The sequence below is a fragment of the Neoarius graeffei genome, chromosome 17 (assembly GCF_027579695.1).
Source record: "Neoarius graeffei isolate fNeoGra1 chromosome 17, fNeoGra1.pri, whole genome shotgun sequence".
In the NCBI taxonomy this organism is placed as follows: domain Eukaryota; kingdom Metazoa; phylum Chordata; class Actinopteri; order Siluriformes; family Ariidae; genus Neoarius; species Neoarius graeffei.
This window is the reverse complement of record NC_083585.1, coordinates 44,821,352-44,846,968: the sequence shown is the minus strand read 5'-3', so window position 1 is coordinate 44,846,968 and position 25,617 is coordinate 44,821,352. Positions and strand designations below refer to the sequence as shown.

The 25,617-nt window shown below is 41.8% G+C and overlaps 1 protein-coding gene across 3 annotated transcripts; it reads left to right on the top strand.

Moving 5' to 3' along the window:
- Positions 1-645: 645 nt before the first annotated feature.
- palmda (palmdelphin a) lies at positions 646-24,726 on the top strand. 3 transcript variants are annotated; one of them, XR_009650246.1, is made up of 10 exons: positions 646-706; positions 6,451-6,502; positions 6,786-6,866; positions 12,064-12,182; positions 13,913-14,027; positions 15,449-15,473; positions 15,578-15,691; positions 15,926-16,765; positions 20,391-20,680; positions 24,522-24,726. XR_009650246.1 is itself a non-coding variant. In XM_060898164.1 (9 exons), exons 2-9 carry the CDS (start codon positions 6,458-6,460, stop codon positions 20,414-20,416), a joined length of 1,365 nt encoding a protein of 454 aa, XP_060754147.1. In that variant the 5' UTR covers positions 646-706; positions 6,451-6,457; the 3' UTR covers positions 20,417-20,703. The 3 variants fall into 3 exon arrangements, 2 of the variants coding, with proteins under 2 accessions (XP_060754147.1, XP_060754148.1); XM_060898164.1 differs by lacking the exon at positions 24,522-24,726 and having other exon boundaries at positions 20,391-20,703; XM_060898165.1 differs by lacking the exons at positions 646-706; positions 6,451-6,502; positions 13,913-14,027; positions 24,522-24,726 and having other exon boundaries at positions 6,793-6,866; positions 20,391-20,703.
- Positions 24,727-25,617: the final 891 nt, after the last annotated feature.

Sequence of the window (25,617 nt, the reverse complement as noted above, 5' to 3'; positions counted from 1 at the left end):
AAAGGCCCTCGTCGGCCACTGGGCTCGAACCCGGACCTTCTTGCTGTGAGGCGACAGCGCTAACCACTACACCACCGTGCCACCCATACGGTCAATTTAGAGCTACCAATTAACCTAACTTGCATGTCTTTGGAATGTGGGAGGAAACTGGAGCACCCGGAGGAAACCCACGCAGACATGAGGAAAACATGCAAACTCCACACATCAAGGCCCTGCTCAACCAGATGGTTCGAACCCAGAACCTGCTTTCTGTGAGGAGACAGTGCTAACCACCGCACCGCCATGCCACCCTAGTAATCATAATCGTTTAACTGTTTATATACCTCTAACTTTAACAGACTTAATCACATCTAGCACACTTTTCTGTGCAGCTTACATTTAAATTCAAGTATGACTTTTTTTCTAGGAAATAATATAAATAAAAATAATAGGTGCATTATATGAAAGAGTCCACCTTTTTTGTTACAAAGTACCATAAAGTGTTGTAGCCAGTACGTAATGCAGAAAGATAAATGATTATGTTATGGCTGTAATGTTTAATAAAACTAAATGCATTTCCACAGGCAGTTTCCGGGTTGTTGGACTGTGCTCTCTTCTGATTGGTGCAGCACGATGTCAGTCATCGGCATTTCCCCGCCCATAGCACCTGCGCGCGCCGTTAAAGTAGCCGTAGTAACAATCTGTTCATTTGCCTTCAGGAGACCTGGTGAGTGTGTGTGCTTTTAATATTATAGTTTTAAAATACTTGTGCTACAAATGTACTTTATTACATTATATTAGATAAAGGGAGACTCGAGATTACTCATAAATATAGTTTGGGCTTCAATACCTTACCTTGGTAAATATTTTTCTACTATTATATTAGTAGTATCAGTGTTTTATATACTCAGTTAACACTAACTGTGTAAGAATGAATTCTGCGCATGCGTCTTAATAATGAATTGAACTTTTTTTTTTTTTTTAAACTGTCAAGTACCACAGAACGGTCACTCCTACTGAATCGAATCAACTCGAATCGACTCATGCTTTAAAGGCCATAGTTATTGAGCTCTTGTTGTGGTTATGGACATTACACATTATAAGAACACTGTGTAAGACTTAAGCGTGTGCATGTTTCTTATTTATGAATTTATTTCTTTATTTAATTGACAGTACCACGAAATATAATTCCTGTGATATGATACCAAAATGATTCATTATTTACTGAATCGAATTGAATCGACTCGTGCTTTACTGGCCTTATAAAAGGAATTTGACTCAATTATTGAGCTCTTATGTGATTTATAGACATTACACATTTATATGTTTCTGATTTATGACTTTTCTTCATTTGCTTTAAAGTAGTACGAATTATAATAATTCCTGTACCAAAATGATTCATTATTTACTGAATCGAATTGAATCGACTCGTGCTTTACTGGCCTTATAAAAGGAATTTGACTCAATTATTGAGCTCTTATGTGATTTATAGACATTACACATTTATATGTTTCTGGTTTATGACTTTTTTCTTCATTTGCTTTAAAGTAGTACGAATTATAATTCCTGTACCAAAATGATTCATTATTTACTGAATCGAATTGAATCGACTTATGCTTTACTGGCCTTATAAAGGGAATTTGACTCAGTTATTGAGCTCTTGTTAGTTATAGACATTACACATGATATGTTTCTGATTTATGAATTTTTCTTCTTTTACTTTAACGTACCACAAAATATAATTCCTGTAATATGGTACCAAAATGATTCATTATTTACTGAATCGAATTGAGTCGACTCGTGCTTTACTGACTTTATAGATAATAAAAGGAATTTGACTCAGTTATTGAGCTCTTGTTATGCTTATAGACATTACACATTGTTTGATATATTAATTTACTTCATTTACTTTATAGTATCATGAAATATAATTCCTGTAATATGATACCAAAATGATTATTTACTGAATCGAATTGAATCGACTCATGCTTTACTGGCTTTATAAAAGGAATTTGACTCAATTATTGAGCTCCTATTGTGATTTATAGACACTACACATTTATATGTTTCTGATTTATGAATTTTCTTCATTTGCTTTAAAGTACTACGAATTATAATAATTCCTGTAAAATGGTACTAAAATGATTCATTATTTACTGAATCGAATTAATCGACTCATGCTTTGCTGGCCTTATAAAGGGAATTTGACTCCGTTATTGAGCTCTTGTTATAGACATTACACATTATATGTTTCTGATTTATGAATTTTTCTTCTTTTACTTTAACGTACCACAAGATATAATTCCTGTGATATGATACCAAAATGATTCATTATTTACTGAATCGAATTGAGTCGACTTGTGCTTTACTGACTTTATAGATCATAAAAGGAATTTGACTCGGTTATTGAGCTCTTATTGTGGTTATAGACATTACACATTATGTTTCTGATATATTAATTTACTTCATTTACTTTATAGTACCACAAAATATAATTCCTGTAAAATGATCCCAAAATGATTCATTATTTACTGAATCGAATTGAGTCGACTTGTGCTTTACTGACTTTATAGATCATAAAAGGAATTTGACTCGGTTATTGAGCTCTTATTGTGGTTATAGACATTACACATTATGTTTCTGATATATTAATTTACTTCATTTACTTTATAGTACCACAAAATATAATTCCTGTAAAATGATCCCAAAATGATTCATTATTTATTGAATCAAATTGTGCCTTGTTCGCAAGGTGCACTAGGGTTTTTGAGGAATTTGTACTTTAAACAAATTTGAATGTGTTTATTGAAGAAGAAGAACTTTATTCGTCACATGCTTGTGAAATTCCTCCCTGCATTTAACCCATCTGAAGCCGTGAACACGTGTGAGCAATGAGCACACACACATACCCAGAGCAGTGGGCAGCCATGCTAACAGCGCCCGGGGAGCAGTTGGGAGTTGGGTGCGTCCCTCAAGGGCACCTCAGCCCAAGGCCGTCCCATATTAACCTAACCGCATGGCTTTGGACTGTGGGGGAAACCCACGCAGACACGGGGAGAACAGGCAGACTCCACACAGGAAGGCCCCCGCCAGCTGCTGGGCTCAAACCCAGAACCTTCTTGCTGTGAGGCGACCGTGCTAACCACTTACACCACCGTGCCACACACATTGTGACCTTCTCATTACACATGTAAACATTACAGTAAGATAAAGACAGGGATGTAGACATAACTGGTAATATGTTTGCTTTGAACAGAAATGTATATTATATGATATGCAAGGATGTTTAAGAGATGAGAATATTGCACACAAAACTGATTGCATGCAAAACACAGTGCCCTCTGTGGCACGGTCATCATGTTTGTGAGACAGTTCAGTGTTCATAAATCTCACTGCATGTGGAAAGCAGCTGTGGTGGTTTTGGCACCACTTCCTCTGAATTGCCTGTTGGAGAGAGAGAGTTTAAATATGTGGTGGCCTCGGTGTAAAGGGTCAGATTTTTTTTCTTTTCTGCTTGTGACTGCTGGGTGTTAACTAATCTGTTAATGCCACAAAGTGTGCACGGCAGGTTCCTGGAAGCAGTCCTGATGGATTGAATGAGGCACGTGTTGAAGTGAGAGTCATTCTCACTCAGGTTTGAAACTGTTTGTGTGTAATGAATTACAAACTAGTGCATAACACACTATGACCTATTCTCTGCTTGGTATCCTCATGAGTACGATGCTAAAAGTTGTGCAGACCATTTACATGGATCTCAGACTTTAAGTCCCTTTCATGTCTGTCTTATGTTAAAGTTTTTGCTGCTAGTATTTGCAGCATTATATTAATATTTACAGCAAATAAATCTACTTAGAAATTCCTCCGGCGGCACGGTGGTGTAGTGGTTAGCGCTGTCGCCTCACAGCAAGAAGGTCCGGGTTCGAGCCCCGGGGCCGGCGAGGGCCTTTCTGTGCGGAGTTTGCATGTTCTCCCCGTGTCCGCGTGGGTTTCCTCCGGGTGCTCCGGTTTCCCCCACAGTCCAAAGACATGCAGGTTAGGTTAACTGGTGACTCTAAATTGACCGTAGGTGTGAATGTGAGTGTGAATGGTTGTCTGTGTCTATGTGTCAGCCCTGTGATGACCTGGCGACTTGTCCAGGGTGTACCCCGCCTCTCGCCCGTAGTCAGCTGGGATAGGCTCCAGCTTGCCTGCGACCCTGTAGAACAGGATAAAGCGGCTACAGATAATGAGATGAGATGAAATTCCTCCTAATCGTTGTTACTATTTTTATTGAACCAATTTGCATAAACAAATGCAAATGATTGGCGCTTTAAATTATGAGAGCAATTAGCTTGTTTCTGCTAAAACACTGGTGGTAATTTTCATAGTTTATAGTAATGCCTGTGTGTATTACAATAGCTGTGGGTTACCAAGTGTTTGTCCAGTTGTTATATTGCAGCAGATGCTACAAGAGATTTGGTGCTTAAGTCACCGTTGATCAGATTAGAGGAAACTTCCTCCCTACAGCAAATAACCGAGGAGACTGGACTGAACTGGACGTGTGGAGCTCATTTGATAATCTCCATGGGAGGCTACAACCTTTAAGGGCAGGTTAAGGTGGTGAAGGTATTACAGAATAGAATGCCTTTATTATCACTGCACAAATGTACAACGAAATTTAGTTTATCACAGGAGAGCAAAGCCGCTGCATGCGTACGCGCCGCCACTCTTGGGCACTTCAGCCCAAGGCCGTCCTGTGTTAACCTAACTGCATGTCTTTGGACTGTGGGGGAAACCGGAGCACCCGGAGGAAACCCATGCAGACACGGGCAGAACATGCAAACTCCACACAGAAAGGCCCTCGCCGGCCGCTGGGCTCGAACCCAGAACCTTCTTGCTGTGAGGTGACTGTGCTAACCACTCCACCACCGTGCCACCATGGGTTATGCTTTTGGGTTGTCCATCGATCTGAGATTCTCATTTAAATTATTCGAGTGGTTGAATGTTTGTAAGATTTATATCAAATCATCACTCGTACCAGCAGATGAACTGATTTAGATTTTGAAATGGATCCAAACAGGGTTAAGGTCAAATGTCTCTAAAATAGTTATTCTTGAATAGATTCCTCCCTGTTCGAAGTATATTTTAAGGGATTTTCCACTATACAAATTAGTAAGGAGAAGGGTCAGACTTGTAGGCGGTGAAGGTGATGCCGTTGGCACGGAGGTCTACTTGTTCATTTTGTGCAGGAAATAGTCCTGTTGATGTCACCTGTCGTCTGTTGTTAGAGATGTATGAGTCAGTGTCACAGTGGAGTAGGGTGGGTCTGTAGCTCCGGGTGGCCTGCTATCTATTCCTAGACTCTGGGAATGCAGGGAACAGGAGGAGTATGTGTCTGTGTTGGAGTGTGTCCTGCTTGGGGGGGGGGGACAGCGTTGTGTTCAAGCAACTGGTTCTGAGCAGGACTTTCCATACAGCTTCAAGCATTCGGACCTTTCCGCCTTGTCACACTAAGTCCATTAAGCATTTGTAATGTTAACATTTTAGCATTATTATTATGTTTTATGATGGTTTAAAGGGAAAAAAACCAAGTGATTGCTTGCGGTGAGTAAATAAATGTAAATGTACTGAAGTTTGCACAGGAATCTGATTTACACTTAGATTGGAACTAATAAACGAGCTGAGCACTCTGATTTATCATGCTGAAATCATCATACTCCTCTAAAACCGGATCAAATTATTTAGTAATCTAAGCTAGACGTTTGTGACGTCTGGCTCTATATTACACACTGCGTACAATAAAAACAAGCTCCTGCCCAGCAAACTGATTGACTGACCTCTATCACCTGGAAGTTATAGTTATACATACATCCAGTCCTAACTAGTAGATTAATCTGACTATCATTAGCTATTAACTTGAATTCATCAGAAACTGGAATTCCTGGACTTTTCAAGATATAAATAACTCTCAATTCAGGAATTACCCATGATTATGGGTTTCAGTGAAACTATACTGTGTGAATCCACTGGTCGTTTGAATAGACCCTATTTTGGAATGATGCAATATGTGTAAAGTGTATTGGTTAATAGAATATCGATCACATTTCCATGTACGATATCCGTGGTGTAGGAAACCTGCAGATCTCCACTGGTCCACATCGCTGATTTAGAAGTGTTGAATGATGACCGTCTGTCTGTGATGACAAAATCCTGTCAGGCAGATTATTTTTGGAGTCCATGTGTGTCGGTCAGAGCCACCACTCATGCTATTCCTGGCATCGCAGTGAGGAAGAGGGCGACATGAGACTGCTGACTTCCTCACCATCTTCAGTTGGCCCATATTGCTTTCCGATCACGAAGTCGAATCCACATCCACTCAGCACACGTCATTTTATTAATCAGACTTCAAGCTGGCAAAATATAATCGTGTAAAGCTGTGAATGTGTTTGTAAATGTATCTAGAACTGATGAATGTGTTTTTGTCCTCTTTAGAGTCGTGATGGAAGAGGCAGAACTGTTGAAGGAGAGACTTCAAGCCATTACAGTAATGTAGTCTTGCTTTATTACAGAGAAAATTGGATAAATTATGTAGAGGATAATTTTTATCGCAATTGAAGTTGTATATATTCATGATGATTTGCTTGCCAATCATTCTGCTACAACCAACTATCTGTGTAATATTAAGGCTTTGCTGAGTCTCTGTATGACGAACATGATTCTATTATTCTGTTAATTTTCATGATAAGGATGGGGGTTTTTTTTTTTTTTTTTTTTTTTTTTTTTTTTAAATAATCAGTTTAAACTTGTACGTGAATGTTTATATGCAGAGTAAACGAAAAATCCAGGAGGACATTGCCTCAAAGCGGCTGGAGATTGACCAGGAAAAACTGAAACTTCAGCAACTGAAGGTGAATTTTAGACCGTGGCAGTTTTGGCTTGTATGACCAAACCTCACCTTCACCTTATGCTATGTAAGCTAGTTGGACAGAAAGTAGAATCTTGTCGCCCTGTGTGTAATAGATAGGCTAACAAACATGAGTGGTATACTAACCTATTTCATTACATGCAGGGGCGTAGCACCAAATTCTGCGCCCTATGCACAAGCAGTGGCCATGCCCCCCCCCCCCCCCCCCCCCCCCCAAAAAAAAAGCTCAGTAGTTAACAATGCTGAAAGTATCTAACAACAAGGGCGTACTACCAGTCCAGTCAGTTATGTAGCCACACATTAATCTAACAACTCGTAAATGAATTAAAAAAACCCTAATCACACAATACTTCACTGAATCTTTGTTTTATTTGCAGAATGATTAAAAGTTGTAACAGTAAATGCCACCAAAGGTCACCAAACACCTATGACATTGAGACTAAATTAGGCCATTAGCCTAATTGTTATGACCCAATAATAAAGATTAATTCAATTTTCGATTAGTATACTATTGGAATGTAAACAAAAAAGGCATCATGTTATTTCTAATTTTGTGTTGTGCAGTTTTTAGCACTGACAATCGCGGTGGTATTGAAGCATTTATAACCACGGGTGTTCATTTAATGTAGGCTATTTGCTTTCACATTTGGGCTCACCTTTCTCGGGAAAGAAGTTTATGAGCAGTTGCTTTCCCTCATTTCTTTTCTTGCCTCTTTCCTGCCTCTCTTTTTGTTTCTGAAAACCGGATTTTGTTTTCTTGTGCATCATCTTCCATAGCACAGATAGCCTACAATGCGCAGCGCTGCTTCAGCAGAATGAACGCTACGTTAAATGCGCTTAGTTAAAAAGCCCGGTGAAAGCGGACTAAACCATATCGTGCAAAGGGTGGGGGGGGGGCCTGTCCCCGGACACTATATGTAGGCTAGGACACACAATTCAATCCATTAATCAAACGATTTATTTACCCAAAACAATACATTTACATTAGTTAGCAACATGTGATCTTTAAATGGTATTGATATTTAAAGGAAAATAAAATTACAGACTCCTCAAGGGCCCTCCCCCCACTTGGGGCCCTGGTAACTCAGTCCCCCTTTCCCCCCCACTACGATGCCCCTGATTACATGCATAATATTGTACTCCAAATTGCGGTGGCACGGTGGTGCAGTGATTAGCTCTGTCGCCTCATAGCAAGAAGGTTCCGGGTTCAAACCTCACGGCTGATGGGGGGGGCTTTCTGTGTAGAGTTTGCATGTTCTCGCCGTGTCCGTGTGGGTTTTCTCTGGGTGCTCCGGTTTCCCCCACAGTTCAAAGACATGCAGGTTAGGTAAAATTCCCAGTCACTGGGTTTGTACAAGACAGTGCATACTTGGTGCCAGTCCCAAGCCTGGATAGACTGGGGAGGGTTGCGTCAGGAAGGGCATCTGGTGTAAAACCGACACCAAATCAAATGTGCAGAACAGATCTGCTGTGGCGACCCCTAATGGAACAGCTGAAAGATTATACTCCTAATTGCATTGGTACTATGCAAAGTTAAGCCTCGGTCACAACCGGCCATACGTGCTCCTACGGCCGGTCTACGTGTAAAAAAACGCAAGAAACGCACGGAGGGCGCGCGTGAAACGCACGGAGGGCGCGCATGTGACGTTAGCCTGGGAAATCCCATGCTGCTTTGCACAATCGTTCCGATCTGAAAAGACGGCATGGAAACTATGGTCTAAAGGCTCGCCTGAGTTAGGGAGCCAATCAGAGAGTGGGGAGGGGTGGAAAGACGGTGACGCGTACTACTCGACAAACGGAAGCTTGTAGTTTATTTGGGACTGTTTACGGATCACATTTAACATGGCGGCGAGCGATACGAACCAAACTTTCGATCAAGCTTTAGACACTGTTCTGAATAGTTTAGAGCGTAAGTTTGTTTTAAAAAAAGAACAGCGTCTTCGTCGCTCTAACTACGTCACCGGGTACAACTGCCATGATTGGCCATGGGCTACGTATACGCCAAATGATAGACATTCGCAACGTCCAATAAACGGCCGTTGACAATCGTAAACCACACCTCCCCTACGAGAAATTCAATAGGTGGATTCCAGACCGTATTTCACTTGTGATATGGTCTAGTGTTAACCAGACTAATGTGACGTGCTGATTTTCGAGCCGTAGACTGGCCGCAGAGGTTCTTTGTCATGTCAAACTCTACGGGCACTTACGTTTTTTTTCAGGTTGCAAGACAAACTTGCGGCCAACGTGCGTCTTTCTCCATGAACAAAAAAAACGCAGCGATTTGGGGAAATGCCAAAAATCGCACGGCCAAAAAATCATATGTCCGGTTGTGACCTAGGCTTTAGAGGTATGCTATTTGATAGATTCCCCCACTCCCTCTGCCTCAGGCTTCTGGCACCCTACCCACAACCCCCTCCCCACCTCGTACTTCTGAGCAGTGTTGGGCACGCTACTTTCAAAAAGTAACTATAGTTACTAGTTACTTTTCCCAAAAAGTAACTGAGTTAGTAACGGAGTTACTTTGTCATAAAAGTAACTATTTACCAGGGAAAGTAATTATTCCGTTACATTTTGTCGTCCCCCCCCCCCCCCCCCAAAAAAAAAAATCAAATTCAATTAGTGTAATCATAATAAAAGTGAATGTTAAATGTGTTTAATGACTGAAATTGACACTTAACAAAACCAATTAATAACGTTATCTACACTATAGATTAATATTTTTGTGGGATAATGAGAGATAAGACATCTATCAAATGTAATATATTTTTGTAGTTATTAAAATTGTTACTAATTACTGGCCACTGACGAGGACAAACGCTTTGTTCCTCGACATAATGTGCATTGCACGTACACATTTTTGCTTTTTATTTCAAGTAATGAAAAGTAATGGCTGTATTTCCAATGTGAAAGCGCAGTGCTGGGCTGACCGCTCGCCATCGCTGTGTCTTCTCATTGAAAGTGTGCGCAGTAGTGCATTAGGCGGAGCCTACCTACGTATGTTGTCCAAATCTACTCTGATTGGCTTACTATGCTGTTGTCTCGCGTCTCCCCGCCCCACACGAAAGCAGAGTAAAGAAAGGCTGAACGAGCAGCGTGCCAGATGAAAACGGCTTTAATAAAGTAACGCATAGTATTTTATTGTAAGTAACGGGAACGGCGTTATAACGATGTAAAAAGTAATTAGTTAGATTACTCGTTACTAAAAAAAGTAACGCCGTTAATTTCTAACGCCGTTATTCCCATCACTGCTTCTGAGTAGGAGACCAGGACATAGTCTGCCTAGCTTACAAACTAAACTCGGCGTGCCTATTCTAACGAGTTAACTGATCTACACAGTGACATGATATCATTAATGCAACATGTGATTGATTTTATTTTATTTATTTACTGATTTTATTTTTTTTTAATCACTCAATCGCACAAATGTCCATCCATCCATTGTCTGTAGCTGCTTATCCTGTACAGGGTCACAGGCGAGCTGGAGCCTATCCCAGCTGACTATGGGCAAGAGGTGGGGTACACCCTGGACAAGTCGCTAGGTCATCACAGGGCTGATTCAGAGACAAATGACCATTCACGCTGTCACCTCACAGCAAGCAGGTTCTGAATTCGAACCTGCCAGATAGCCTTTCTGTCTGGAGTTTGCATGTTCTCGTGTCCGTGTGGGTTTCCTCCAGGTGCTCTGGTTTCATCCTACAGTCCAAAGACCTGTGGATTAGGTCACCTGACTCCTCTGAATTACCCATGCGAGTGTGAATGGCTGTTTGTCCTTCTGTGTTAGCCGTGCAATAGATTGGCGACCTGTCCAGGGTGTGCCCCGCCGCTCATCCAATGTCTGCTGGGATTGCCAGCTCGCCCATGACCCACAATGGATAAGCAGTATAGAGAATGAATGAATGAGGATATTTTTCCAAGATTGTTTGGAAATACAATTTTGGAGATGTAAATCTAGACAAATACGGGGGCTGCAAAAGTAGGTATACAGTAAGGATTATTCCAGTATTACCAGTATTATCATGGTAGCCGCGGGGTCTTAAGTCTTTAGTCTTAAATGTAATATTCCAAAATTAAGGCCTTAAAAAGTCTTAAATTGCTTTGCCCAAGTCTTAATTTTTTAAACAAAGGTCTTAAATTTACTCATACTATTCTACAATGTGAAAACGTGGGTTTTGTGTAACATCAGTGAATTTCTTGGAGTATGCGCAAAGAAAGAAACAATATTGATACGGCGCAGTCGTTGGAGTCCGTGGTGGAGAGGAGACTCCGCGAATCGCAGCATGGGGAAGTGTCGTTTTAATCAGCAGTGGCTTTCAGATGAAAGATATCGTGATTGGGTGAGGGAGGTTCCTGGAAGCGATGTTGAAGCAAGATGCTGTGTTTGTCGAAAGACCTTCAAGTTGTCCACTATAGGTCATTTCGCTTTAGAGTCTCACATGAGCTCAAAGCACATTGCATCTGCCCTCCACCGCCACCAGCCCATCGCTCAGTTCTGCACGGTTTAATCTCCGAATGCACCTGGAGTTGGCACGAGCACCACTGTCGATATCAGCAGCATCAGCCAAGCCAGACATCATCGGCAAGGCTAGCAACAACACAAGGGCCGAGCAGTGGCATGATGGGTGTCAGTGGAACCCCGACACTTCGGGCAGAGGTGCTCTGGATTTTAAAAACAATTACGGAACACCACTCGTACAGCTCGAATGAGGGCATAAGCGAACTCTTTAAGGCTATGTTCCCAGACTCGGAAGTTGTTACAACATTCTCCTGTGGAATTCGGTCTTGCTTGTCTTGAATGTGAAGATTTGACAAGCAATGCACGTAATGACTTAAGTATGTAACTTTTATTATAAAAGTATTTTTACTTGAAACATTTGTCATTATTGGGAATTTGATCTGGTGTTCTACGACCGCATAATGGGTGCGATGTAGGTCTTAATTCTCATTTAAGTGGTCTTAAAAAGGTCTTAAATTTATGGTGGTCAAACCTGGGGAAACCCTGATTATAATAGTGGTGCTAGGTTTCATTTAATACTGTTTTGTGTGAACATTTTGTTTTTCATTACTGTATGCCTACTTTTGCAGCCCCCTGTATTTGTTCCTTGATTAAAATTTAATATTAATAATAACTAATGTAATAGAAATACAGCATGCAATATTCTTTGCTGCATGTCAAACAGAAAAAATCTGCAAGAGATCTATGGCTTATGGGTGGCACGAGTGCTGGAGCATCCCAGAAAGAGCAGACAGCTCAGGATGTTACCCAGCAGACCAAAGCACTACAAAGCAACATTCATCGGTAAGTAAACTCACTTGCGCGTGCGTGTTTAGGCCTCAAGTATACCCTCATTCTGATTTCATGCTGTTTGTCAAGTAATTCTGCAAACAATCAAAATTCCTAAAAGAGCTCAACGTTAACTGGATGCTGCTTCTGCCAAGCTGAGGTCCTCCTGTGACTATTCTGAGCGTCCTGTGACAATTCTGGAATGCCTTTTTTAATTGCCTGCTGAACAACCTCCTTTACCTCAAGTGTACCGATTCCAAAGATATCTGATCTGAAAATAACTTGATATCCAGGACCAGCCAGAGTCTTGGCTCCTGTCAAGGTTTCTTCTTGCTTAGCTGTATCCTTGGAAGCTTTGACTCATCAGTCACCTCTGATTGAGGCACTAATGCTGTAAAGCTGCTTTGCGATTATGTGTATATATAACACACACACAGGATGGCATGGTGGTGTAGTGGATAGCGCTGTCGCCTCACAGCAAGAAGGTCCGGGTTCGAGCCCCGTGGCCGGCGAGGGCCTTTCTGTGCGGAGTTTGCATGTTCTCCCCGTGTCCGTGTGGGTTTCCTCCGGGTGCTCCGGTTTCCCCTACAGTCCAAAGACATGCAGGTTAGGTTAACTGGTGACTCTAAATTGACCGTAGGTGTGAATGTGAGTGTGAATGGTTGTCTGTGTCTATGTGTCAGCCCTGTGATGACCTGGCGACTTGTCCAGGGTGTACCCCGCCTTTCGCCCGTAGTCAGCTGGGATAGGCTCCAGCTTGCCTGCGACCCTGTAGAACAGGATAAAGTGGCTAGAGATAATGAGATGAGAGACACACAAGGTTAGGATGGTTGAGAAAAAAAAAATATAGTTTACTTGTTGTCATGTGGACTTGTTTACTTTAAGTGGTAACTTTTTATATGTAGCTCCATTTCAGACCACAAATATTAGACAGCATGAATTTGAGAAACATGTATTGCCAACAATGTAAAGTAAGTTCAACAACAATCCCAGTCAAAACTGGAAAAGGAAAATGGGGGGGGGGAGACAACCCACATACTGTGATTTTTAGTTTTCTTAAAAAAAAAAAAGTCTGCCTTAAGTGAGGAGGTTAATTTGTTCACCTCTACTTGTCCCAGTCCCTGATGCTTCACTGTCTCTACCCAAAATGGATTGACATTTAGGGCAAATAAACTGTATTCAGTGCTTTCTTGCGCTAAATAAAGTAGTAGGGCATTTTGTAAGGCAGTTTACAGTGGCATTTAGAGAACTCTGTTTTGTTCTAGTCATTTGCCCTGTACCACTTCCTGGTTTCACACCAGAGAATAAGAATGAAGCATGATGCAACAGAGGTGCAATGATGTGATGCTATAAGCTATTATAGGTTCATATTATAAGCTCTTGCACTCTAGCAGGGCAATCCTGGTGTCTGTGTCACTTGTGATGACTTTTTTGTGAAATTACTGAGACTAACGATAAGTCCACACGATCCGTATTTTGCAAAGTGAACTCCCAGATCATTGCCAAATATTTTCTCATATCACACAGTGACTTGCAATATCATCTTGCAACCTCCAGCTTATTCTACATCGTTAGTAAATGCCAGAGTGAGTGCCAGCAGTGGGGCTGACTGGCATTGAACCATGTCTGGATTCTGTACCGGAGCTCAGCTGCAGTCTGTGGGTACCAAAAGGGAATGTACTGGGAGCTAGACTCTAACTATCCATCTAAACTCAATTATGTCCCATAACCACTATGTCGTGTAGGATAGAGAAGGAAATTGAGGCTCTGGAGAGGGAAGAACTCAACATCTCCACAAATGAAGGACTCATCCTGAACAGGCTGAAAGCCATCGAGAAGTCCACAGAGGACATTATTAAGGTAATATTTAAGTTATTTTACGAAATCGAGTCCTACATGAGCTGATCACTATAAGCCATGTACGACAAGATTAAGTGGAATAACTGTTTTATTCTATCCACATTCACTAGATGGTGAGAAATGGAGCATCTTTTATTTTTTGCAAATTCAATAAAGGCTTTTATACAAAAGTCAGGGGTGGCACGGTGGTGTAGTGGTTAACGCTGTCGCCTCACAGCAAGAAGGTCCGGGTTCGAGCCCCGTGGCCGACGAGGGCCTTTCTGTGCGGAGTTTGCATGTTCTCCCCGTGTCCGCGTGGGTTTCCTCCGGGTGCTCCGGTTTCCCCCACAGTCCAAAGACATGCAGGTTAGGTTAACTGGTGACTCTAAATTGACCGTAGGTGTGAATGTGAGTGTGAATGGTTGTCTGTGTCTATGTGTCAGTCCTGTGATGACCTGGCGACTTGTCCAGGGTGTACCCCGCCTTTCGCCCGTAGTCAGCTGGGATAGGCTCCAGCTTGCCTGCGACCCTGTAGAACAGGATAAAGCGGCTACAGATAATGAGATGAGACACACAAGCTTAGGATGGTTGAGAAAAAAAAGACAAAATTATTTCTGCTTAGAATGTAAACAAACTGGCGAAATGACAGGAGCAATTTGTGAAAAATGCTATAATAATTATTGGAAAATAAGAGACTTTTTGTGTGTATTAATCCATCCATTATCTGTAGCCGCTTTATCCTGTTCTACAGGGTCGCAGGCAAGCTGGAGCCTATCCCAGCTGACTATGGGTGAGAGGTGGGGTACACCCTGGACAAGTTACCAGGTCATTGCAGGGTTGACGCAGAGACAAACAACCATTCACATTCGCACCTACGGTCAATTTAGTCACCAGTTAACCTAACCTGCATGTCTTTGGACTGTGGGGGAAACCGGAGCACCCGGAGGAAACCCACGCGGACACGGGGAGAACATGCAAACTCTGCACAGAAAGGCCCTCGCTGGCCACGGGGCTCGAACCCGGACCTTCTTGCTGTGAGGCGACAGTGCTAACCACTACACCACCGTGCCAGGGTTTTGTTATCGAGTAGAGGGTTTTTTTTTTTTTTTTTCGTCCTCGGTTGGTTCAACAACATGCCCCGCCATTTTGTTTTTCTCTACTCATGATATATGAGCTCATATCTGAGGAGTAGTATAGCTAATCAGCGTGCTCGATTGCTCATATCCAGTGAATGTGGGTAGAATAATAAGGCATATTCTGTTTACAGACAGGCGAGATGCAGATGTCGGTCTTCCTGAAGATGTTTCTATATGCAATATTTGTTGTGTGAAAAATTAAGTTTGAGCATTCGGATTGTTAGTCTTATGGTCTTAAGAATGCATTTATGGCCTTGATGTGATTTATAGGACTCCTCTTACCTCAATATTTGAATTTCCTTACAGGCAGCAAATGAAAATTTCAAGTCAGGTAAAGAAATTGTTTAATTACAAACAATTAGGCCTACGTACATTACAAATTTCCACTTAGTTGATGAAATAAGCATTGGCCACTATGTGTCATGTTCCTTGCAGAACCTATCCATGTTTATAAAGGAATTCCTGATGGTCGAAAATCCTACACACCTCTAAACATGAGGAAACGGCCAACTGTGGATCAAGGAACCAGAAGTGACCAACAGAAACCTGGTAATTGTTTGGTTGAATGGGTTGTTGGTTGGTGAGAATGGTTGATTGTTACTTGGTTGATTTGTTGCATGTTTACTTTTGGATTGATCAGTGTACTGATGGATTGATTTGTTCAGGTAGTATTGGAAATGGTAATCCCATATGTGCAAAAACATTCATGTGCATCTTGTGGTCTGCAAATCTTTTTTTTTTTTTCTTACTCTTAATGTTTGCATCCTTCTCTTTCACACCCAGCTTTGTTTGCCATGGAGATCAACGTGCAGAAGGACCTGCGCACTGGTGAGAGCTGCGTCCTCTCCACCTGCACAGTCCCAGCCCATGAAATACAGCAGCGCGGCATCAAGGTGTACGATGACGGCCTGAAGTCTGTATATGCTGTACATACTGCCTTGGATCAACCTGAAGCCAGTGGAGTGGATGAGCTCAGCCCAAAGGAGGTGGAGGAGCTCCTTAAACAGGCCACAGAGAAAAGGAAGAAGCCAAAAGAGCAAAACAAGCCTCAGTGTCTCAAGAACTACCAGAATAGCCACGGCTCAGAGATTTATCATATGGGTCTGAGTGAATGGCCAGAGCTCGAGTACAGTCACAGTAGTGTACACGACCCCTACCAGGAAGTTCATGGACCTGCTCACATGATCCACCATTACAATGACCAGCATGAATATTATAACAGCAATGGCAACAGCTATGAGATGTATAGAGGAGAAACAAAAAATGACCCAAAGCAGATTTATAACCCCCAAGAGCGACTCAGAAGAACTCAAAGTCAGCATGTAGACTCTGTTGTGAATCATACATCTCCTTTATCCTACGGAGAGAACTCGAAACTCGGCATCCTAAACACTTTGCCTTCAGACGAACCTGTTACTATGATCTTCATGGGATATCAGAAAGCTGAAGAAGATGCCCAGAGCTACGAAGGCTCCATTCAGGCAGAGCTTGTCATCATCGGAGATGGTGAGGAAGAAGCTTTAACCAGTGCCACTCCTTCCCAGAAAAAACACGCCCATTCTTCCCAGAACCACAATACCAACAACGCGTCCGCACACCTGACCTCGGAGACGCCGTCCCCAGGTAGACAAATCTCCAAAAAACCAAGACTAAAATACTGCTGCATGCTCATGTAGCATTGAATGACTTCACTAACTTTCTCGTGCTTTCCAAACTGCAGCTGCTCCCCTGAACAGCTTTCTCTGCATGGCCTACGCAGTACAACACTGCTCTTTCTGGGTGCTAATTTACCTTCGACTCTGTCTTACCTTTCCATGACTGAATGTGTGTGGGTTTTTTTTTTTTTAAAAACACATTCATGCTCGGGGCGACACAGTGGTGTAGTGGTTAGCGCTGTCGCCTCACAGCAAGAAGGTCCTGGGTTCGAGCCCCGGGGCCGGCGAGGGCCTTTCTGTGTGGAGTTTGCATGTTCTCCCTGTGGGTTTCCTCCGGGTGCTCCGGTTTCCCCCACAGTCCAAAGACATGCAGGTTAGGTTAACTGGTGACTCTAAATTGAGCGTAGGTGTGAATGTGAGTGTGAATGGTTGTCTGTGTCTATGTGTCAGCCCTGTGATGACCTGGCGACTTGTCCAGGGTGTACCCCGCCTTTCGCCCGTAGTCAGCTGGGATAGGCTCCAGCTTGCCTGCGACCCTGTAGAAGGATAAAGCGGCTAGAGATAGAGATGAGACATTCATGCTCCACAGTGAGTTGTATGCAGGGGTGTTTTTTTTTTTTTTTTTTTAAAAGACATCAGTAAACACAATTTTTTGAATGTGTTTTTTTTTTTTAACCTTTATGGCATTTTAGTGGTGAGGTTTATGATCACTAAGGTGTTAAACAGGGTGGCACGGTGGTGTAGTGGTTAGCACTGTCGCCTCACAGCAAGAAGGTCCTGGGTTTGAGCCCCGTGGCCGGCGAGGGCCTTTCTGTGCGGAGTTTGCATGTTCTCCCCGTGTCCGTGTGGGTTTCCTCTGGGTGCTCTAGTTTCCCCCACAGTCCAAAAACATGCAGGTTAGGTTAACTGGTGACTCTAAATTGACCGTAGGTGTGAGTGTGAATGCTTGTCTGTGTCAGCCCTGTGATGACCTGGCGACTTGTCCAGGGTGTACCCCGCCTTTCGCCCGTAGTCAGCTGGGATAGGCTCCAGCTTGCCTGTGACCCTGTAGAACAGGATAAAGTGGCTAGAGATAATAAGATGAGATGAGAAGGTGTTAAACAATACCAGTGTAAAATATTTTTTTTTAAATGCATTTGAAATCCATGGTTTCATCGTTTGTTAGACTGCTAGCTGCATTGATGTTTTCATTTTCTAACAAAAAGATAAACACTTCATAAATTTAACTGAAGACTTGTTGATAAAAATAAAAAAAACATGGACAGCATAACATCTCTAAAAAGTGAAGGACCCACAGGTCTAGCGCCCCTGCTGGCTGTCTGCAGTATAATGTTTAGCTCTGCCCATCCTCATGTTTCAGTGACGAAATGGTTTTTCCATGTCACACTTTAATTGAAACTGGCTTTCTGTCTACAGTGTCTAATTCAGACAGTTTTCCCTATGCTGATATCCAAACTTTTTTTTTTTTTTTTTAAATTTCACCCAGAAATTTATTTTTTTAATTCTAGTATATTATAAGAATTCATGGATACGCTTGGGAATGAAGTGACTGACCGCATTGCTGCGCTATGGACCTTGGTATTGGGAGAAGGGGACGGGCCTACCAAATGAGTAGGTGTACCAGACTTCGACTCTCATCTCTACTGTGCAGACTCTGGCTCCAGATAGCAGCAGAAAGAGTTTGCTCAGTAGGGACTATCTCCAAGTTTTAAAATATGGCAGAGGAATTTTAGCTTCATTACTATAGAATGGAAGGTCATGGAGCCATGCTGTCCATGTTTATTATTTTTTTTTTTTTAACAGTAATTGGTTAGTATAACTGCGATGACCTGGCGACTTGTCCAGAGTGTACCCCACCGCTCGCCCATAGTCAGCTGGGATAGGCTTCAGCTTGCCTGCAACCCTGTAGAACATGATAAGCAGCTATAGATGATGGATGGTTGGTATAAAAGAAACAGATAGCATGTACAGGGTGTTTCAAAAAAAAATTTGAGATGTAAATATCCCAGAAACTACATAATCTAGGCAAATGAAACTGAACAGGCTTAATGTTGAGCAATATAAGATTTTATTCCTCAAAATTTGAATGAGAAATTCAAAGGTATGTGGATTCCATGAACAGTTTCACAAATTTTCAATATTCGTGAACCCGCTCGACCGTCTCTTCCAATGCTGGCGGTCATCCAGATCCTTTTGCCCTGCACAAGGATGCACCTTCCTCTTTGAACTTTTTGTGCCATGTCCAAATCTGCATTGCAGTTGATGCGTTTTTTTTTTTAAATTAAAAAATAATTCTCTCATAAATGCTCTCATAAATTCTTGTTTGACTGTGTTCAAGCGTACTCTAACACAAACGCCTTTTTCTTTTCCAGTAAATGGCATTTCTGTACCTAAAAACATAAATGACCTGTTTCCGTACATGCTGTTAAAATTTGAGGTCAATTGAATGAGAATTAGCGAAGTTATTAGATTGTGAAATAATGTCAATTTTTTTTGAAACACCCTGTATTTAATTTTTGGCCAAATTTACCTGTCACACACTTTTTCAAAAACATCTCATCTCGTTATCTGTAGCTGCTTCATCCTGTTCTACAGGGTCGCAGGCAAGCTGGAGCCTATCCCAGCTGACTACGGGCGAAAGGTGGGGTACACCCTGGACAAGTCGCCAGGTCATCACAGGGCTGACACATAGACACAGACAACCATTCACACTCACATTCACACCTACGCTCAATTTAGAGTCACCAGTTAACCTAACCTGCATGTCTTTGGACTGTGGGGGAAACCGGAGCACCCGGAGAAAACCCACGGGGAGAACATGCAAACTCCGCACAGAAAGGCCCTTGCCGGCCACGGGGCTCGAACCCAGGACCTTCTTGCTGTGAGGCGACAGCGCTAACCACTACACCACCATGCCGCCCTTTCAAAAACCTTATTGTTTTATATTCTGTCCTCTGTTTGTCAAAGGTAGCTTGTCATTTGTGGAGATTTGAGCAATCACATTTAATGTCATTGACTGTTCTGCTTTTGCTGTTAAATGTGTCTGATACTGTATGTGCTTTCGTTCTTGTGTGGTTGTTTTTGTAATAAAGCTGACTGAATATGGAAGGTTGTGGGGTTTTTTTTTTTTTTGAGTTTAATCTAAAACCTGAAGATTTTGAGCCATCAGGATGTGAGAGATTATAATAAGTCGTGTGAAATGGTGTGTTCTAATTGCACAGCTCATTCTGTAGATGGCAGGATTTTCATGTTTAAATGGAGCATGCACACCCACACATCTCACTGAATAACACACAATCACACACCGAGCTCCTAATGGTGGGTTGTTAAATCCCTACATTTGTCATTTTAATGTTGTCTGTCTTTATATAAGCAGTCTTGATGCTTTAACCTGTTTTTCCTAAGCAGAAAACTTTAACCGTACTGTAGAAGTGGAAAAATAGAGGTTTGATAGAAACCAAAAGATTGGCTTTGAGTCTGTTGTGATGCTAACAGCATTATTCTTGAGCACAGTAGCCTGGCCTTGCCATAATCCCCCGCAGTGTTTCAGCTGATGGAGAGTTGAATCGATTGCTTTTCTCTCCCACTCACAGCTTCCCTGACCAGCCGAACAGTGTAGCAAGTGGCAGATGATGGAAATCAGCTCGAAGGCTCCATGGAGGAAATTAAAGATTGCTGACTACAAAATCAACAAGACTCACTCGCAAGAACTTCCAGTATCCAGTAGGAGTGAAAGGAGTAAGAACATCTAATTGGATTTGCACAGGGATATGATTCGCACTTTGACTGTGAGAGGTCATAGAGTCAAATCCCAGCCCTTCTGTCCTTATGAACCATGATGTCATTCGACTTTATTACTGTCAGCAGCATATCATTAGCAAAGGTCAGTTTGAAAATGGATTAAATGTAAAGGGAACCCAAAATGGTTAAAGCAGATACGCAGAGCCTTTATTTTTAAATACATTTCTGAGTGGATAGCATCTCCATCCTTGACTCTTGTATGCTGTATAAATGGGAATTTAAAGAATATTTTTGAGAGCTAAAATCGATTGCAAAGTTGGCATTTGAGCTGAGCCAGCCAGCCCTGAGTGTGACACGTCACAGCAGTAACCGGTTTTAAGGCCGAGGCCTTTTACAGCTATAGACCAAAGTCATATAAATAAAAATTTATGGTGAAAGTAAGAAATCCCGTTACTGACTTGCTCAACTAAGACTGATTTGACTTCATTGATTGTGGGTTGACTCTCATTAAAACAGGATAGGTGCTATAACTTATGCAACATACATGTACATGCATGCATTTTCACTGATAAAACGTAAAAGGCAAATTAAATAATCAGATGAACTGAGACAATCACATTCTGAAGCAAATTAAATAATCTCAAGTTACATGTATGCAGGTAAACATGTTTTATATCCAAATGAGAGTCGGAGCTTACCCGTCTGTGTTCTCACTCCTTGAAGGCCGACCTTGTGGCCGATTGTTTTGAAACAATCTGACTTTCAGTTGTTCATTCAGTTCTCCGTTCATTCACTTCTTCCATGTAAAGGCGAGACACTGCTGCTGAGGCAAGCATATCCAGTGGAGAAATCAGACGGCTGCTCCACTCATTCTCCATTTTCTCCATACTGAGTACTCCACCATTACTGCTCGGCTCAGGCAATTACTAAAACGTGGGACGGGGCGGGACATCACCAGTTTTAGCAACAACCCTCAGCTCACACTCCAAGAGAACTAGTGCAACTGAACTTACTTTCCTTTTCTTGTAGTTTTTCTTTAATTGTTGGTACTGCACCCTCTTTCAATACGGGTTTATAGCCAACACTTCTCAACAGATCAGAGGTTTCGTACGAGTCTTCAGTAAAATGTGCAGAGCAGAGGAGAGACCACTTCATAGACGCCCAATGTGCCCGTGAACAACTCGCAAAACGCGTCCAAATCTTTGCAGTTTGAACATTCTTGGGCCATGAATGCAACGTAAATCCACCTTCTGTCGTGTTGCTGCACTGGCCAGCAACACATCTACGTGGCACGGCGATAAATTAGCTCAAAATGGAGGATCGGAGTTGCAGTCAGCTCTGTGTTTTAGTATAGCGGAAATGGCGATGAGACTGATAGACTTCCTGCTGTGACGTCACAGATGTCAAGGTCATTCACTCAGACCGCTACCTATATAAATCACTTTAACTGTAAAAATTACTATATTAGATTTATTGTTAACGCTTAAAACTATTCCTGTGCCATTCTTGACATATCAAGGCATTTCTAAACAAAAAGTGAGGCCATGGTTCTGTGTATATGCTTTAATTCCTAAGGCTGGTATGCCATGTGCCCAATGTTCTGATACTTTAATGGTTATAGTCTAATAATAATCTTTTTTTTTTCCCTTGCAGTGGTCTTGACTGTCACTTACGCAGCATTCCCAGATAGACATTAGATTTGTGTTAATCATTCCTGCCAACAATAATGTTGCAGCAGCGTTGGAACTGTAATATTTTAGCAATCATCGTGCTCATCGTGGATCAGGAAGCTGTTGTGTAAATGGTGTGACCTAGTGCATGGGAATTGGACAGAAGTAAATTAGGATTAAAAAAGAAAAAAAACAAGTAAATCTTAAAAAATGTGGTGGTGGGTAGCATTGTTGCCTCACAGCTCCAGGGTACCAGGTTCGATCCTGAACCTGGGTTACTGTATGTGTGAAGTATTTAAAAAAAAAAAGTGGTGGTGTGCGCGCGCGCGGTGCACTTTGATGCACTGACGTCCCATCCAGTGTCCCTGAGATACACTCGTATCCACCACCACTCTGAGCAATGATACAGAGGATACTGAAGATGAATAAATTAAAAATAAAATAAGTAAATAAAAATGGAGTAATTAAAAGTAGAAGACCACAATACCCCTAATACCTCATTTCCCATCTGCATAATAATGCACTGAAAATATTTATGCTATTTACAAAATATCACTGTTTACGATTACACAGGGGGCTGCAAAAGTAATGAAAAACAAAACGTTCACACAAAACGTTATTTTATTGATTATACAAACATATTAGGGGCGGCACGGTGGTGTAGTGGTTAGCGCTGTCGCCTCACAGCAAGAAGGTCCGGGTTTGAGCCCCGGGGCCGGCAAGGGCCTTTCTGTGCGGAGTTTGCATGTTCTCCCCGTGTCCGCGTGGGTTTCCTCCGGGTGCTCCGGTTTCCCCCACAGTCCAAAGACATGCAGGTTAGGTTAACTGGTGACTCTAAATTGGCCGTAGGTGTGAATGTGAGTGTGAATGGTTGTCTGTGTCTATGTGTCAGCCCTGTGATGACCTGGCGACTTGTCCAGGGTGTACCCCGCCTTTCGCCCGTAGTCAGCTGGGATAGGCTCCAGCTTGCCTGCGACCCTGTAGGACAGGATAAAGCGGCTAGAGATAATGAGATGAGATGAGATTCAAACATATTAATAATAACAGATCAATAATAAACATATCAAGCCCTTAATGTTCAAACTGTTTGCCCCCGGCATTCACACACTCCACTAATCGAGTGTTGACACCCATGCACACTCTGGCACAAAGGTCTTTATCAGCATCAATTTCCTGGCAAGCCTCCCACATGAACTGAATCATGGCATCAACAGAACGTCGCGTGCGTGCGAAAACCCTATCTTTTACACATCCCCAGAAAAAGAAGTCCATACGGGTGAGATCCAGCGAACGTGGTGGCCAGTCAACGGCTCCCCGACATCCAGTCCACCTGTTGGGAAATTCTTTGTCAAGGTAAAAATAGTAATAATGTTTTTAATTAATTAAATGAATTCTAGTATTAAATGAAACCTAGCACCACTATTATAATACTGGAATAATCCTTACTGTATAACTACTTTTGCAGCCCCCTGTACAGTATATAAACATTTGAGAAATACCACATAAATATTTAAACATGTATTCCAATATTTATGATCATATAATCAGTACTGTTTCTTGTAACTGTCTTTGCCTGTCATCCGTTTTTGATAATGTCCTACTTTTTCTACTAATAATCAAAACCGGCACTAATATTTATTTCTTCATATGCAATGTCCACTTATGGGTGGCACGGTGGTGTAGTGGTTAGCACGGTCGCCTCACAGCAAGAAGGTTCTGGGTTCGGGCCCAGCGGCTGACGAGGGCCTTTCTGTGTGGAGTTTGCATGTTCTCCCCGTGTCTGCGTGGGTTTCCTCCGAGTGCTCCGGTTTCCCCCACAGTCCAAAGACATGCGGTTAGGTTAATATGGGACGGCCTTGGGCTGAGGTGCCCTTGAGCGAGGTACCTAACTCCCAACTGCTCCCCAGGCGCTGTTAGCATGGCTGCCCACTGCTCTGGGTATGTGTGTGTGTGTGTTCACTGCTTCAGATGGGTTAAATGCAGAGAGGGAATTTCACAAGTGTGTGATGAATAAAGTTGTTCTTTCTTTCTTTCTTTCTTTCTTTCTTTAAACATTGTTATAAAAATCTAGATCTATCTCTAATAAACACAATTCCTACTGAAAAGGTTTCACCCTCCTGTAAGAAAGACTTAGCAATGGACGATCCATTATACAGGAGGGCAGTAACTGTATAATGTACTGTAATTTATTTGAATTCTCTCACTTCATCTCATCATTATGCCAGTTTCGTCATAATTGAGCAAAATTTCTTTTCATGTTTGAAAAAAAAATGTATTTCATGTTGCTCCATTTTTAATCCAATATTAAAATAGATCCTCAAGGAAGCGGTGAAAAGGTGAATGTCATCTGGAAAGCTGAAGGGGATCTGATCTGGTTTGTGAGTGGATCAGTGCGTCATTTATGTTTGTAGCAGCTGTTTATGTCACCTGTGTTACGACAGCTGATTTGAGACGAGCGCTGTCAGACTCCAACCCTGGCCATGTTATAACACAGACATGATGTTTCAGCCCTAATGCATTTATCAATAAAATAAGAAAGGTGAAAGCTTAATATTACTAAGATATATCAAGTGATTCATGTAATCAAGTTTACAATAATGTTATAAGAAGAAATAAAAGATATAAATCTTCCTGTATTTAAGATATTTTCATTTGTGCAGCATGTGATTCAACAAAGATGTGTATTCGTGTTAGTAATAAATAGTAATAAAGTTGTCACATATCCATCACACAGGATATTTAACCCCTTCAATGCCCTTGGACGAGTCACGTACGTCATGAAATCTTTTACCACTGTGCCTTATGACGTACGCTACTCGTCATAAACACCTCCTTTTATGTGCCTTACCTGGCACATTACTTTTACTTCACAGTGGCACATATGAATGACAGTCAATGCCTAAAACATTCTTCCGTCATAAGGCACAGCGGTAAAAGATTTCATGACGTACGTGACTCGTCCAAGGGCATTGAAGGGGTTAAGTACAGACACGCCTACAATTAATGATACATATGGTGTGTGAACGTCCCAAGAGTTTTGATAGTGATATTGAGAAACATACAGAAAAAAAAAATTATGAAGTAGAGATTGCATACATGCAAAGTGTTTTATCACAACATCCTGTCATATTGTATGGGGTTTCAGTGAAACTAAAAATGTATTCATATTTAACAGTAATATCTTTTGGAGGTAATTTCATAGATGAGCAAGCCCAGATCTAATATTGAATATGAAAAAAACACCCAAAGTCCATTCATCCCATCTACATTTTTATTTTCCACTGCTAGATGCTTTAAGTACATACATTCAGTACTGTGCAAAAGTCTTCAGCCCCCTAATTTTCCATACAAACTTTGTTATAGATTTCTATTTTATGATTTCTACATTATCGAGTCAGAACAAAAACAT

Coding starts and splice junctions, on each gene's coding strand:
- palmda (XM_060898164.1), top strand. CDS start 6,458: ATGGAAGAGGCAGAACTGTTGAAGGAGAGACTTCAAGCCATTACA. Junction 12,183..13,912: donor CTACAAAGCAACATTCATCG/GTAAGTAAACTC, acceptor TATGTCGTGTAG/GATAGAGAAGGAAATTGAGG. Junction 14,028..15,448: donor CCACAGAGGACATTATTAAG/GTAATATTTAAG, acceptor ATTTCCTTACAG/GCAGCAAATGAAAATTTCAA.